The 15,770-nt window shown below is 38.0% G+C and overlaps 1 protein-coding gene across 1 annotated transcript; it reads right to left on the bottom strand.

Moving 5' to 3' along the window:
* Positions 1-91: 91 nt before the first annotated feature.
* On the bottom strand, positions 92-14,951 carry LOC127975230 (cysteine-rich motor neuron 1 protein-like). The gene is made up of 8 exons (XM_052579107.1): positions 14,077-14,951; positions 12,276-12,488; positions 11,972-12,187; positions 10,412-10,633; positions 10,113-10,301; positions 8,180-8,296; positions 6,900-7,087; positions 92-5,957 (listed from the first exon to the last, which is right to left on the bottom strand). The coding sequence occupies exons 1-8, from the start codon at positions 14,249-14,251 to the stop codon at positions 5,781-5,783; spliced, it is 1,497 nt and encodes a 498-aa protein (XP_052435067.1). The 5' UTR covers positions 14,252-14,951; the 3' UTR covers positions 92-5,780.
* Between the last annotated feature and the right edge of the window lie 819 nt (positions 14,952-15,770).

The raw sequence follows: 15,770 nt of genomic DNA, 5'->3' as shown, positions 1-15,770 counted from the left end.
CATTAAATATGGATGACATCTTGCTGAAATGCGGTTGAGTTTATTTTTTGTAAAGGTAGCTGGGTCCTCCAGAACAACGCTCTCTCCAGCGATCCATTAATAATTCTTGTTTATTTTCTTTCTGTTGCTTTTTGATTGGCCGTGACTGGAAGCCAGGACTACCAATCAATTGTTTAACTTCCACAAAACAGAAACGTGGGAAAAGAATAAACAGGAACGAAGGTCCAAATCTTTGTAATTAGTCTTAAATCCTCAACAGCAAGCCTTGCGAGTTAAAAAGTACATATCAGTTACATCTAGACATTTATGTGCATGAATTAGGACTAAACCGCGACTTTATAGCATTGTGATCATAATACAGTGAGTGATACTGTGAACACATGGCTATTATTTATGACAGAACTGAATGCTGCAATTAAAAAAGTTCTAAAACAAATGTATAAGTGGGTGAATCCCACAAAACCAACATCTGGGTCATTTCAGCCCATCATCAAAAGCAAAAGAAAATTATAAATGTTTACATTGTGATTAATTCATGACAGTTTTCATGACAATTAAGCACATTCTTTATAACAACTATCATTACTGCAATACAGAAACACCTATCACTGTAATTAGGGCTGGGCGATAAATCAATAATGATAATTATTATTATACAATTTTAAACAATTTTTTTTTATAAATTTTTTTTTATAAAATGATTATTGGTTACAATGCCACTCATTTGAATCAGGCCACAGCCAAATTATTCACTCGACTCTGCATTTAATAAAAAATAATAATTATAAATTGAAAAAAATGTCCCAGAGAAAATGTGCTTAATTGTTATAAAAAATAATGCCACAATGCAAATTGTCAGTTGTCTTAAAAAAAAAACTTGATTTTCTTTCTTCAAAATCTAATATTTGATTTAAGGGTGAAATGTTTTTTGGAAGTGTTTTCAAGAGAACTTGACAGGGTCCCACAAGAGTTTAGGGAAAAAAAGAAGGGCAACTCGTTATACTAAAAAGATTAGTTATCAAAGAAAAGCAAAATAAGAAAGAAACACACAGGTTACTTCCTTCTATATATAAAAGTGCCAAGTTGTATAGCTTTACAAACAATATCACACGGATAAAGATACACCCCAAGACAAACTATCACAAATAACCAGCCCCACCCGTTCTCCCCGCCCACTGCCATGCCCCTCACCTGACCCCGCCCCCTCACTTCAACAGCTTATGTCCATCAACCTTCCAGTAGCTCTGACACCTTAAGGGACTCCTGACAGCAAACAATGAAAAGAGTGCGTTTTTGTCAGCTGTGAGATCACAATTCTTAGAATCACGATTCTGATCTTTAGAATTGGCTGTCCACACTGTAATCAGTAAAAATTGATTTCTTGTGGTCTTATATTTCACACTACAAAAACTATTTCAAGTTGGATAAGACAAAACATTAGTTTTGCCTGTTTAAACATAGCCAAAGTATGGGCCCTAAACGGTCAACTGAGCAAAACTCTACGAGAAAACAAGGGGAAAAAAATACACACAAAAATAAAGATAGAATGAGATGTTTGTCTTTCTTTCTGTATCACCATCGTCTGTGCTTTTTTAATTACCATTAAACAAGAAAGGCAATGGAAAGCCTGTCATCATCAGTTTGCCATTATATAAATCTCTTTTTGTTCAATCATAAATACATTCATTAGGAAAATGAACTAAGAACCTTACCGATGAAGAGAAGTCACATGTGCGTACATGTGCATTTGTGTGCGCGCACTCATACGTACATGCGAACACATATACATACACACATACATATACACTCACATAATATTTCAGGTCTTTTCACTTTAGCAATAATATGTACATAAATGTTCCTATAATAGCTTTGGATTTTTGAAGCCAAATTTGTTCGCAGCTAGAAAACCAGAACACAAAGGTGCCTCAGTAATGATTCAAAGCTTCCAGAAAAGGAGGCAGTTTCGTGAACAGTACAAATGAAGAAAACGCGAAACATTTATCCAAAAATAGTATGCGTTTCTCTCAGTTCCCCTACTAAAAGTAATTTGATCATTCTTTGGACCTCATCAATGAAACACTGGCAAAATTTCTGTGTAAATTGCTCGTAGAACCATTCTATTATAAACTGTAGACAAATTGCAACTTTTTGTCAATTCTTCATAGAACAGTTTAATATTGGTGTAAATTGATATTAAAAAAGCCTTAAATAGTAAATAGAATGCAGAACTACTAGTTTTCCATCAGAGATTTGAAGTGTTTCCACTTTTGGATGCAAAATATTTTATTAAAAATGAATGTGCTCTGACTGTTTGATGTGCATAGATGCATTGCTGATCCTTCAGTAAAGTCTGTTAAAAGGATAGTTCACCCACATTTTTTTTTAAATTAGCTTTTCTTAGCGTTTCAGTTTTCATTTATACTTTTGCGTCGTTGTCCGCGTTGACATGCAGTAAACATACAAACCGCTAGTCTGCAGTGTCCATGGGCATGTTGCTGGTGTAACCTGCAGACTACGACAAAAGCCGAAGAAGAAGCGGCTCATCAGAGAAGCATTATAGGTGCGACAGTGGAGAATAAATATAAAATCTTTATTTAAAAGTACAAAAGGAGACAACAACGGAACAGGAGAAGATGGTATTCTTTCAATCTGCACAAGGACTTGTACTATGGCAGATCAACATTGTTGGATGCGGACAACTACCGTATTTTTCGGACTATAAGCCGCACCTGAGTATAAGTCGCGTCAGTCCAAAAATACATCATGATGAGGAAAAAAAACATATATAAGTCGCACTGGACTATAAGTCGCATTTATTTAGAACCAAGAACAAAGAGAAAACATTACCGTCTACAGCCACGAGAGGGCGCTCTATGTTTTCAGTGCAGACTACAGGAGCACCCTCTCGCGGCTGTAGACGGTAATGTTTTCTCTTGGTTCATTTCTCTCGGTTCATGTCAAATTAATTTTGATAAATAAGTCGCACCTGACTATAAGTCGCAGGACCAGCCAAACTATGAAAAAAAAGTATGACATATAGTCCGGAAAATACGGTACTGAAGTATAATGCTATGTAGAATAATAAATGATAAGACACTTGTTCTTTGCTTTGTTTTATTTTATATAAGAACAAGTAACATTAAAATATATTAATGTGCACATAAACACACACTAATGTCAAGTACATACGGAGGTAGGGGATCTAGCAGACCAATCACAGCGCTTGCAGTCTGTTAGATTTTTGGAGAGGTGCACGTCAGGCTATGGCGTACTACACATCGCCTATGGTGTAGCTACGGCATAGGTTCGTGGCAGGAGTGTAAATTGGGCTTTACCCCCAGGGCATCCAAGATGTTCAGTAGGTGACTTTGTTTCTTGAGTAGAACACAAACTGAGATTTTTAAGTCAAACAGTTGCAGTCTATTAGTCTTATAATGTAAGTTGATGGGAATCACGGCTAAAACATACAATAAAATGTGTCCTCCTGGGCGTGTTCTCAACAGCAGGCGCATGAGGAGGCTTCTTCTTCTTCTTGCTTTAAGGCAGCTCTGAGACTTATAAGTGCATTACCACCATCTATCTCTCAAATGCACCACTGAAACTCCTAATTGAGCAAGAAGAAGAAGCCTCCTCACGTGCCTGCTTGAGAACGCACTCAGGAGGACGTGCTTAGGAGAGTTCTAACAGGTCGGACATTGCGTGAATCAGAGGTAAAAAAAACGATATAAATACTGTTCAGTTTCTTGCACAGACTGATCGTTTTGTATTTTTACACATCAATGTATCGTCACGAGCCGCAGGGTTTAATTTGGTTTTGTTTAGGTTTTTGTTTTAGTGTATGTTTTAGTCATGATTCACATCTACTTATATTATAAGACTGAAAGACTACAACAGTTTCAGTTAAAAATCTCTGTTTGTGTCCTACTGAAGAAACAAAGTCACCTACATCTTTAAGCAGATAAACATCAAATTTAAATTTTTGGGTGAACTATCCCTTGAAGTCTGATGGATACTCATTGGCTGTCAGGGTGAGCCTTCTTGCAAAATGGAAACACTGACGTGACTTTTTAACTTTAACACATAAATATAAAACTAAGCTTCCATGTGCTGATGAAAACACATCTTAAGTGCATTAGGAATCACACATCTGAAAAGAGGGAAAACTGCATAATTAGTTTGAAACTCTTAATATATAAAGCATGTTTAATGTTTAGGAATACCCCCCCCCCCCCCGCTGCAGCTCACTTTTTGTTCTGCGTTAATTTTCAAATGTGTTCACAACAAAGTAAATCGATATAAACGGTACTGTCCAAAATCTCCTATATATCATTTGAAAATATATTGATATCCCTTACGATTTCTATACGTTATGCGTTCCACACACACATGCAGTTGTTAAAATGTGTCCTGAAGCAACGTTTTTTTTTTTTTTGGTGAAAATATGTGTACTCTTACACCCCAGTTAGAAATGTACATGAACATTACAACATTTTTTAAACATGGGAATCATTTTTTTTTTTTTGGAGCGATTTACACAAAAATCCATTCTGCTCGGATTTCAGCAATAAGGCCCTTTGATTCTGTTTTCTTGGTAAACGTTTCTTAAAGACGCAAACAATACTGGTTTTCATCCCTACAAAATGAGGTTTAAAAGAATCAAAGCAAAAAAAGCAGCACTTGTAAAGCATAGCCTCAAATCCAATCCACTATCACTATGTTCCTGCTTCTCATTTTACAATCTTCTGATTCATTTCAGGAAAATATAGATTTGCTAGGAGTGTCAATCTGCCCTTAGTTGTGGGAGAAAAAGCAAATGGTGTTTGTATGATTAAATGGGAAAATGCTTGTACATGTAAGCAGAAATACAACATATAGACCCCACACATCCATTAACAGGAAGAGCTCATATCCACAGGGCAGCTTACTCTGTTTTCCTCCTTTTGTCTTTTAAAGAGAACAAACAAAACAAAAAAAGGACAAACTCACCCACAGCAACTGGGGAAATCACAATCTTACAGTAGCATCTTCTACAAAAATGCATCTGTGGAAAAACAACATCTGATTTTCCCTCTTTTTTCCCTCTACCCTTCTCTCTGCTGTGCTTTATACAGAGTCCAGCTTCTCTTCCGTCTCAGGGAAGTGAACGTCCCTTTCGTGGCCTCTCGCCCGGTCTGGTTTTCGTAGACAGAGGAGCTTTGGTTCAGCATTAAGTGTTCACACAAGCACTTGTGTCAAAAGTTATCACTCCTAAAATAATTTCTCTCTTTTCCAACAGAAAAAAGTTAGGAATGCAGGAAAAAAATATTGTTGAAAACAAACCAAAAACAACACCCCAGTTGTACTACTCCCAAAAACTTGCATTTGACTTCACGACTATCTTCAACTTGTGCCTGAACATCCACGAAATCTCACGCTTACACACAAAAGATGCTCAACCTACCATACCTCTGATTCACAAAAATATTCTGGAAGAGTCCTCTCCAATTTAACAATCACACTCCGTAATGGTTCGGTTACATAGGTACGGCTTCCATCTCCTGCTGAGACTTTCGGGTGTCGACGCGTGATATATTTTTTCGATTTGTTCCGAGTGACTTATGTGAATATTATAATTGTTGTTCGGTATCAGGGTCTCTTCTCTGACCACATGGTTTGGTGGTTTTGTCCGTCTCTACAATTTTTTAGTAGGTGTCCATGTGCCGCAAAGGTTTGGCAGTTGAACACGGGCTCAGTCTCTCTCTTTCCAGTTCACTCACTCTGTCTCTCTCTCCAGTGTCTCACGCGGTCTGGTAGAAGTTGTCAGCTTGCAGGTTGTTGTGTTTCTGCATGCTGTAGTAACCGCTGTATCTTGAGTCAGGGTCTGCGATGCGGAGCATGCGTTGGGAGCTGTCCACCTGGACCTTCGTCCCCTTCTGGCAGTCCACATACACCAGCTGGTTATTGAGGCATGTGGGCTATACAGGACAACCCCCCACCAAAAAAAAAACAAAAAAAACACAGTGAGTCTTGGACAATGGAGAGAATTTTCTCACACTTATACAGCTAAATGCTGGAATACAATACACAACGTTTGCCCAGATTTTTTTTTTTTTCCGATTTGCAGTCTTGTGGAGTCAATGCTGGGTGACAGATTTATCACAAAATCACATAGAGTATCAAGGGCACAGACATTTTTTCATTTGTCGTGTCTACTGGCAATGAGAAGCATGTTTCTGTGCAAATTTGTTGTGTACGGACCGACTCGAAAGAAGACCAGTGTTTCTCTGTAACCATTTACAAATTCAGCAAAAGTATGATGCCAAGAGCTTTAAAAATCTGTTCCTGCATTAAAAGTTGTGTAGTGTATTCTAGCCTTAAATGTCCCCTGAAATGCTTTGAAACACGCAGCGTTATTCTATGTGTTGACATCATTTTAACTGTGACAGGAAGACAGCAGGTAAAATCAAGCAGCCCCGCCCCTTTTTTAAATAGCCAATAGTGTTTTTTAGGTCCGATATGTTTTGTGGTCTGCACTGACGCGCACATGTTATCCACTCCGTGCTATTGTGCATCTGGACCAGAGCAGAGTGTGTGAGGTGCGGTGAGAAAATGTGATGTCATGTCATGAAAATCTGTGATCCATTTTAGCAGAAGTGAGACTGTAAGTTTTGATTGCTTATATCTCTTAAATGCGACACACCAGCTTATTCATAACCTTAAGGCTAACATATTAATACTAAAAGCTGAAGAAATTTAATTTTGATTTCACGGGGACTTTAAGTACCATTTTTGGTAATTAAAATAAAGTTGACAAAAACTATTCTAAACTTACAAAAGCGTTATCGTACTGTAATTTGGTACGATAATTCAAAATGAGATTGTATCCATGCAGTGATCTGTGACATATAGACAGGCACCTTATTGGGAGTGTGGTAGCAAGGCACAGGGATCCACTGCTTATGCTGGTTGACCAACAGCAGGGCGGCGATAGTGAGCATCATCATGAGGATGGGCAGTGCCACCCAGGCCCAGTGCAGACCAGCATCCTCACTGGGTAGTGGTGCTTTGCCGTCTAGGTAGGGCAATTGCAGACTTCCGAAGTCACCTGGAACAACCCACAACACACCTGTTGTCACATTTTGCACTTGACAGCAGTGATTTATTAAGCAACGACTGACTGGGGCGATGTAGAACAATTCAGAATTAAATCATGCTGTATGAAATGCAAATACGGTTTGATTGTAAAAGCAGGTAATGTCAGACATCCATGTCAGCAACTAAGGCAAATGCCAGAGTCTTGACAGACAGAACACCACTCACTCACTCACTCACTCACTCACATCAGTGGTAACAAAAGCAAAACATGAAAAATCAAGAAATTACAGATTGCTAACAGAGAAAATCAAAAAGAAACAAAAAGCCAGCTTTGTGAAACTCTGAAGTTTGATTAAAATTACTTCAGAAGTTACAGAATTTTCTTGCTAACTCTGTACCCCAAGCACATGAAATTACTCAATGGAAATAAATCAGGAGACATCATAGTTAGCTATAGACATGCTAACAGCTTAACTTAAGCTTAAGTTTGCAAGTTATTATCTTAAGACAGCCTGACTAGGTTAAGGAACTTTTCAAGATAATTCTCTTAATTACTGCTGTGTCTGAATATGCCTACTTCCATAGTATACAGTATAGCATTCAAAAAACATTATGTGAAAAGAGAAGTATGTCCAAATTCATAGTATTCGAATTGACACTGGAGTGTGCATTCAGTAGATCCTTTACCATCCCATGAGACCATGGGAGAGGAATTGTGAATGGCAGTTTAGCGACACCACTGATTTCATTCATACTACCCATATTCACACTATCTGAAACATAGTTTTTAATGGTTGTGAAGTAAGTTTCAAACCAACTGTAGTACCTACTAGAGTGTATGCAATTTCGTATGCAGCTTAGTTGTCCTGAACCAGAATACTGACCGTAGAAGAAGACAGCTTATGCTAAATCTCGTTATTGCACCCCTTGTGGCAACGCTAAGCATGCAATACATATTCATACGGCATTAGGAATTTGACTTTTTGACCACTTCATTTAAAGAATTGGCTGATAAAAGTAATTTGTTTATGAATCAGACTACGCTGGTGGTGATGTGTCCTTGCTGTCTACTGTATATATCGTCTCGTACTTTTGTACGAACCTCTGAACTGTGGCATAATATCGTTTTCGCTATGAGTCGGCCAGGCTGGTTGATGTCTCAGCTTGTCTCCTCGTTGGTCCGTCTTCTCGATGGGCACGTTTGTGGGAGCATAACTCTCTGTAATTTAAACATCAGAGACATGGGGACACAAAGTAAGTAACAAAGCGAGAATAAGAGTGTATTACGGGAAAACACACACCAAAGCATATAATACAAATCGTAACTACATTAAAAGAAGTTAAGAAGTGCTCACTCAGAACAAACAAGATTCAGGTCAGTGTGAAATTGCGGGCCGCAGGCTAATTAAAAGCTCATCTTCAGAGCTGTGTCTTTGAGTGGGAAAGCACCAAAGGGTGAGTGATTACCCAGAGTGCACACAACACCGCTCTCAACCCCCTCACTGATCCAGAGCCAAGTGATACAGCAATAAAGAGGACCATGATCAATGACATTATCTCCCAATTGCAAAGAGAGCCAATTTAGCCTCTGTCCGGCTTCGACTTAATCAATCCTTTTAAATGATTCATCTCAACGAGTCCGTATTTAGACGAAAGACCCATTCAATTAGAGAGAAGGTTCTAAGTAAACATTGCTTTATGAGACAGAGAGAGAGAGAGTCAACAAGATTAAGAGAGAGTGTGAAAGAGAGAGAGAGAGAGACGTGTGACAGAACTACTAAAAGGAAAACTGAAGGGTACTTGGATCAGTGGTACTTCCATGTATTCTAGTCACTGTGAAGTAGCTACGTTTCCATCCCCTTTAATTTATGTAGGGAAAAATGCAAACCAGTTTCCAAATGAAGCAGAATTTAACTCCAGTAATGTGCTGTATATTAGAATTAAACAGAATATTGAATGGGAAACAATAGGACACAGTTTGATTTTATCCATCAGGAGTTAACTGGTTAGTGGAAAGGGCTTTTATTGGTTATGCTTATTTTCCCCGCCCCCGGGGCCTTGATAACATCAGCAGAGAAGTACAATTGTTTTAGAGCCAGACAAAGTAGTTTATCTGCTTTATTTTCTTTTTACATTTTACAAAAACAAACCCATTTTATTTAATTTTGACTTTTACATGAAATAATAAACTAATGTTTTTAATAATTACAATTATATATATTTTAATACACGCATAGTAAAATTTTAAATTATTACAAATATATTATCTCATAATAATGGTAGCACTTTATTTTACAGTCCTGTTCCCCATGTACATACTATGTACTTATTATAGTAATTACAATAACTATGTATTAACTAGGTACTAACCCTGAACCTAACCCTAAACCATGTAGTTACCTTGTATTACCAGAACTTTCTTAGATGTTAGTTAAGGTTAGTACACGTACTGTAAAATAAAGTGCAACCATAAAAATTGTAATATTTAACTAATAATGCTAATTAATTATTAAGACATCAGTATTTTAGTGTTATTTAGATACTATTATAGTATTTATTTATATTTTAAATGAGCTTTTATTTTTTATTTTCAGGTTTTAGTAATTTGTTTTATTTCCATTAAGGTTTAAATGTATTTTTTTTATTAATTCTAGTACTTATTTGAGTTGCTTGTCAAGGCGACATTTCTCATTTTCATTTAAGTTTTTCATGTTATATTTATATTTTATTATTATTATTATTATTATTATTAAGCTCATTTGGACATTTAAAGTTCAGTGTCCGCTTAAAACTGCTGCCCAACACAAATAAAGATCCAAAAAGTATTTGGATTTCTTTTAAAGAAAGACAAAATTGACGCTTGTTCTGAGAAAGGTTGTGCATTGTTTGTGATGCCACTTGGCTAAATATTTTATCCATGTAATGAAACTGCTTCTGGGAGGCTCTGTATAGCATATGTATGATGCATTTACCATGCAGATTTACTGTCCCTCATTCTGTTCACTCTGATCTAATCTCTATCTGAACCCACAGACCTGGACACATGGGGCAGCAGCTGCCCTCCACGGTGACCGGCTGACGGCAGGGTAAGATGGGACAGCTGACAGTCGAGCAGAGGGTCTGGCCTTGTAGGCAGTAGCAGTGAGTGCAGCTGTCAATGTCCCATCGCTCCTCGTCCATGTAAGTCTTCCCATTGAAATGACACACGGCCCTCGGCGTGGCATCTGGTGAAAAGGTGGGAGAAACATCTCAGTCACAGTCGTGTCATTAACACACACATATGATCAGAAGGCAACTAAACTTGGCTGTTTGAACTGTGCACAGATTTACATACCTAGACAGTATGGGCAGCACTGGCCCTTCCTGAGCATGGGCCGGACGCAGGTGACCGGTGGGCAGGACTCAGAGAAGCAGCTGATGGCTCCATCTAGACACACACAGCTGGAGCAGACATTGGGCTTCCAGGACTCAGCAGCCAAGAAGATATCACCATCCTCATTCCTGCAGTAGCTGGGCATGCTGTCGTTACTGGGCGCCTGAGGGGTGACTGGATCATCTGAAGAGAGAGATTTATTTACTGTGCAGTCCTTAAAAATAATGTGAAATATCCTGAACTAGAACTTTATTTTGTTCTTTAGGAATTGGCTATGAAGTCGGCGTTCTGTACCAAAAATGGAGCTGGACTTTGCTAAAATATGGTCTTTTAGTTCAGTTTTTATCATAGTTAAATAGAAATTTGTCTGTTTTGATAATGTTATCCAACAGTGTTATTATTATTATTAATGATTATTTTTATTTATGTACTATTTTAGTATTTATTAATATTATGAATTAGCTTTCAGATTTTATTTGAATTTGTACTTTTTACAAACTTTTTTATATCAGTTTTAGTTATATTTATTTATAATTTGAGTTTGTTGCCAATGCAACATCTCTCTTTTTTTATCTAATTTGTGCAATCACTTGGCAAAAAAAAAGATTTTTAATACATTTAGATTTATTCAACAACACTGCTTAGATGACATTTGTAGAACATGAAAGTTGTTTTAGAAGTTATTATTGTGATGCATGATTATAAATATTTTTTTTTTTTTTTGCTTTGAATCCTTATAGGTCCTTCACAATTAGACCAGAAACATATTAAGGAAGTAAACAGTTTTGATGTCGACTTCAGTGACATCCAGTTTACAAGCCATAAATGAAACTGACAGTCTACAAATTTCTAATAGTCTCCAATTAAGCATGTGACACTACGTCTTTGAATCCAAGCTCTGAAATGTGCTAATATTTATACGTTCACCATATTTCTCTGGGGCTGTATTTGCTCCATATTATAATGGGAGTGAAACAGTTTCTCTTGCAACTAAAGAAAGAAATGTCAGCATGCTTCGACTAAAACACAAATGACTCAAATCATGAATATTCATAGCAACTCAAAAAATCCAATCTCAAAGCAAACCTTCATTTCCCCCTTTCATTTAGAAAGCTGAAAATGATTTCAGCGGCATTGAGAACATTTCAAAGAGCAGAGTTGCTGAAACAAATCTCTGAAATGTGCATCCATTCTATTCCTCCGTCATCCTTTGCGCCTATGCAGTATTCATCATTTCCACCAAACACATGCATTATGCACATTCACATTTTGTTCACTTTTCTCCCATCAAAGGTGTCTCACGCCTCTATGCTCTAAAAGCCCTTACAATAATGAATCTTTCAAAAAATGATGTTTTTGCGCGTCCCTTGACTCTGCTCGTACAACATCCAAATATCACAGCTACTTTGACTTCTCCATCACCTCCAAATGTTCACAAGAAGCTTCTAAACTAAAGTTTTGGTGAGTTAGAGTAGGCCTGTCAATCCTTTTCAAACACAGTGGTTTTCGTTGACAGCGCACCTGGACAGTGAGGGCAGCAGGAATCCTGCGTTCTGATTGGACTGTGGCAGAGCAGGGGCGGGCACACCTCCGTCTCACAGAGCACACGGCCGCTGTGGCAGGTGCACTGAGTGCAGGAGTCAATGTTCCACGTCTCTCCCTCCACAAAGTACTCTCCACCCGGAGCCAAACACACGGACGCCTCACTCAGCTCCGGTTTATGGGAACTGGACTCTTCTGAGGGACATAAATATTTTAACATGTAAAATCCATCTTGAAGTATCAATGGAGATCGTAATGTAAGCATGTTGCAGTGTTGGCTCACCTGGACAGGTAGGGCAGCAGTGGCCAGGTCGGATGGTGGGGTTATCACAGGGGGGAACCGGGCAAGAAATAAGGGCACACATTTCTCTCCCGGCATGGCAGTAACAGTCCCTGCATCCGTCATGCCAGCTCTGCCCGTTCTCGTGTCTGCGGCCGTCCATAGACAGGCAGGAGCCCAATTTCACTGCTGGAGCCACGGACGATGAGCTCTGATCTGCACAGAGAAACAAATGAATGAACAATACAACACATCAACTGATTTTCTGCCTTCACAGCGGCAGTATTAAGACCGGTGTATTTTGAATGAACCAGCCAACAATGAAAACCATGATACTATAACCCCAAATCTGTTCACTAGCAATGAAAATAAACAGTTTTAGAATTATTATTGTCTGCTGAGAACATGAAACCGTTGAAATTCAATAGCCATTTAACACTGCATACTCCTTTTCTCTTCTTGATGCATTTACATAATTGCCAGTTGTCCTATGCCATAGTATTTTATATACTGATCGACCCATGCAGTTAATACATAGTGATTTAAAAAAATAAATTGTTCCGATTTTAAGGACATTTTAGTATGGTAAGCAATATTGCAATATGAGAAGCAAAATCTGTTTCTTCAAACAAAACAAGATACTAACTGCTTTGTAATAAAAGCAGACTACAATTTGAAATGACACACAGAACAAAAGTGTGTTTGTATAGTCTGGTCCCGATGGATTTTTTTGGCATATCAATAGCTAAACGTGAAAGCCAGAGGATTCCCTGAATCATATTTAGATTTATATTCCAGACATTTGACCTCTTCAGTGAAACATTTTCTCCACAGACAGCGTGAAATGACAAAATATGCAAGTGATGCCTTGCGCACCCCAAACCCCAGAGCACAAAACATTCTCAAATCTCGTTCTATCTGCCAAGAGCATCATCTGTCACTGCCTCCCCATAACAGCAGCATAGGTCCGGCCAGGCCCCAGTCAATATCACAGAACCATTTCAGATTGATTAAAATCCTGTTTGGATGATATGTGGAGGATGCACGCTTTCAAAAATTCAACGCGAGGGAGATTAAAAAGAGTCTTTTTCCTTGCTCTCTCGTCACATTAAACGAACCGATGCCAGCTTCATTATTGAAGATCAAACTAGAACACAAGAGTCGTATAAATAATGGAGGGCTGTGAGTAACTGTTGGGCCTGGCTTTTGTATATACAACAGGTGGTCCTCAAAATGAATGGAAAATAAGGGGGGGTGGGGGTGAGTCATGCTGGAGACCCTGGTCTCTTGAATTGGAGGCCCAGCAGTTCTCTGTGTGCACATGGCTCACACTTGGAAATTAAAGGAATAACACCTCAGCATATTGATTCAGCTGTATGGGGCCAATGTAGCACTAGATCACCTCTGGCCATGACAAAAAAATAACTTTTTTATTTTAGATTTTTTTAAATGGGGGGAAAAAAAAATCTGATCTGTGTTAGCTGTCTATTTCGAAGACTCTAAAACAGATTTCACTTATGTATTAAAGCAACAAGCCATGATCTATATAAAAAAATAACGCATAGCCTTGTTCGTATTATTGTATTTATAAAGTTATTACAACAGTAATATGAAAAAAGTCACCAATCGGTGATAAATAATTATAATTTTAAATAAAAATTGAAAAAAAAAAAAAGTAAAAATGGTTTTCGTTAATTGAAATAAAGCTGAAAAAAAGAGATGTATGACAAATGTAATAGTCATGCTGTAGTTAAACTAGATAAAACAAAATCACTAGCTCTATACAACACAAAAAGTGACTTACCTTTACACTGGCAAATCAGACAGCCCAACTCATCATGTTGGAAGCCCATTGGACAGGACCTGTCACATGGCAGTTCAGGGCATTTCCTACAACGGCAGGTGTCACAGCCATGCTTGTTCTTACTGATGACAGAAAACCAGATGGGAAAAAGAACAAGAAATCTTAAAAGAGACATACATACATAAATACATACATATTCCAGTAAGTTTTTTCAGTAAATATTTATTTATTTTTATAAATGATGAACGTGCAAACAATGTAGAAATGAAGACTCAAGACATATCTGTACTATTAGTTACCATTCACACAGAACACATTTTTGCACTTAGCTACTTTTCCATTGATTATCATGTAAACAGACGGATGTCTTTGACCTCTGCACTCATGTCTTATGCATCGTCATGCGCATGACATTGCAATAAAAAAATTAAAAAAATAAAAAGAATACAGATCTAAAATCAAAATATAGTCAAACTAAAAAAAAAAAAAAAAAAACATGTTCTGTGTAAATGGCCCCTAAAAGGCTTATTTATTTTGGAATGGGTTGCCTCATGGAGGCTGCCATGTGGAGATCACATGATCAGTCATGTACACCTGTACATGTGGTTACTGGACACTTTCACTCACATAAATAAATCATGCCTAACTGTGATTATCACATCTGCTGGATCCATTGCACTAGGTGTCAGAATAAGTTCAAATGGGTGTAACATTGGCCAGCACAATAACATAGACAAAAACATTATAAATATATTTCTGTCAAGAAAACTCTCGTAGAGTATTTGGTCTTGGTGGAATAGATTTGCTATGCTGCTGCTGCTGCTATAGAGACTTGCTACTGCCAATACATTCACAACAGGCTGCTGTGAGCAAGTAACAAATATTGCTGCTGCAAATATAACATATATGAAATAACCCCCATAGCGTACATGAATCACCTCATAGCAGATCTATCCAGGTGGAGCTGGGGAAGGTGGAGGGTTTCTGAAGCAAGCTGCAACTGCTATGGTAAGGACTAGTCATATATCTGAATGCTGAGCAGCGAGCTCATTGGCTACCAACATAGGAGAGAACCAATCCGCTGTGGCATGTGATAATGTCATTAGGTCAGATTGAGTTAGACCTATCATATATATATATATATATATATATATATATATATATATAAAAGAGTGCACTTTTCAAAATAACTCTTCAAGACATATGGACTTAATACAGAATCAGTGCACACTCTCAGCACACTATCATTGGCACATCAAAGCTTGGCATTATACACCAGGTGCCAAAGACATGGTCCAATGTCATCTGTTAACAGCAGAACAGGGCGAGAAGGAGAGAGAGAGGAAAGAAAGAGTCTTTGTTGACCTTACTTGGAGTCCTGTCAGCAGATGGCACATTAAAGACGACTAACCAAAACGACCAATCAAAATGCTCCCTGATGGCTAAGGCACCTTCCTTGGAGAACAAACTCATCCAGGGCACAGTGGCCTGAACCACCAACTGCCCATCTCATACACACACACACACATGCTTCTTCCCATCCCTCATCCCTCTTCCCACTATTATCGGATGAATAATAGTCCTGAGAAGCAGCCATGTGCAGTGCATATTTGGTTTGGTGATAAGAAGCTATCAGCTATGATGTCAGCAGTAGGGAATATCAATATTCTTTGTGCAAGAGGAGGAAGTCTGCG

The sequence above is a fragment of the Carassius gibelio genome, chromosome B16, assembly GCF_023724105.1.
Source record: "Carassius gibelio isolate Cgi1373 ecotype wild population from Czech Republic chromosome B16, carGib1.2-hapl.c, whole genome shotgun sequence".
NCBI classification, from domain to species: domain Eukaryota; kingdom Metazoa; phylum Chordata; class Actinopteri; order Cypriniformes; family Cyprinidae; genus Carassius; species Carassius gibelio.
Note: the sequence above shows the minus strand (reverse complement) of the source record. Positions and strands in the feature narration are given on the sequence as shown.

Bases quoted from the DNA above. Each gene is read 5' to 3' on its own strand.
- LOC127975230 (XM_052579107.1), bottom strand. From the start codon at position 14,251: ATGTCTCTTTTAAGATTTCTTGTTCTTTTTCCCATCTGGTTTTCTGTC. The intron at 10,302-10,411 runs GTATGTAAATCT...CCTTTTCACCAG, and splicing joins GTGCTGCCCATACTGTCTAG to ATGCCACGCCGAGGGCCGTG. The intron at 5,958-6,899 runs GTGCCTGTCTAT...TGTCCTGTATAG, and splicing joins GCTACCACACTCCCAATAAG to CCCACATGCCTCAATAACCA.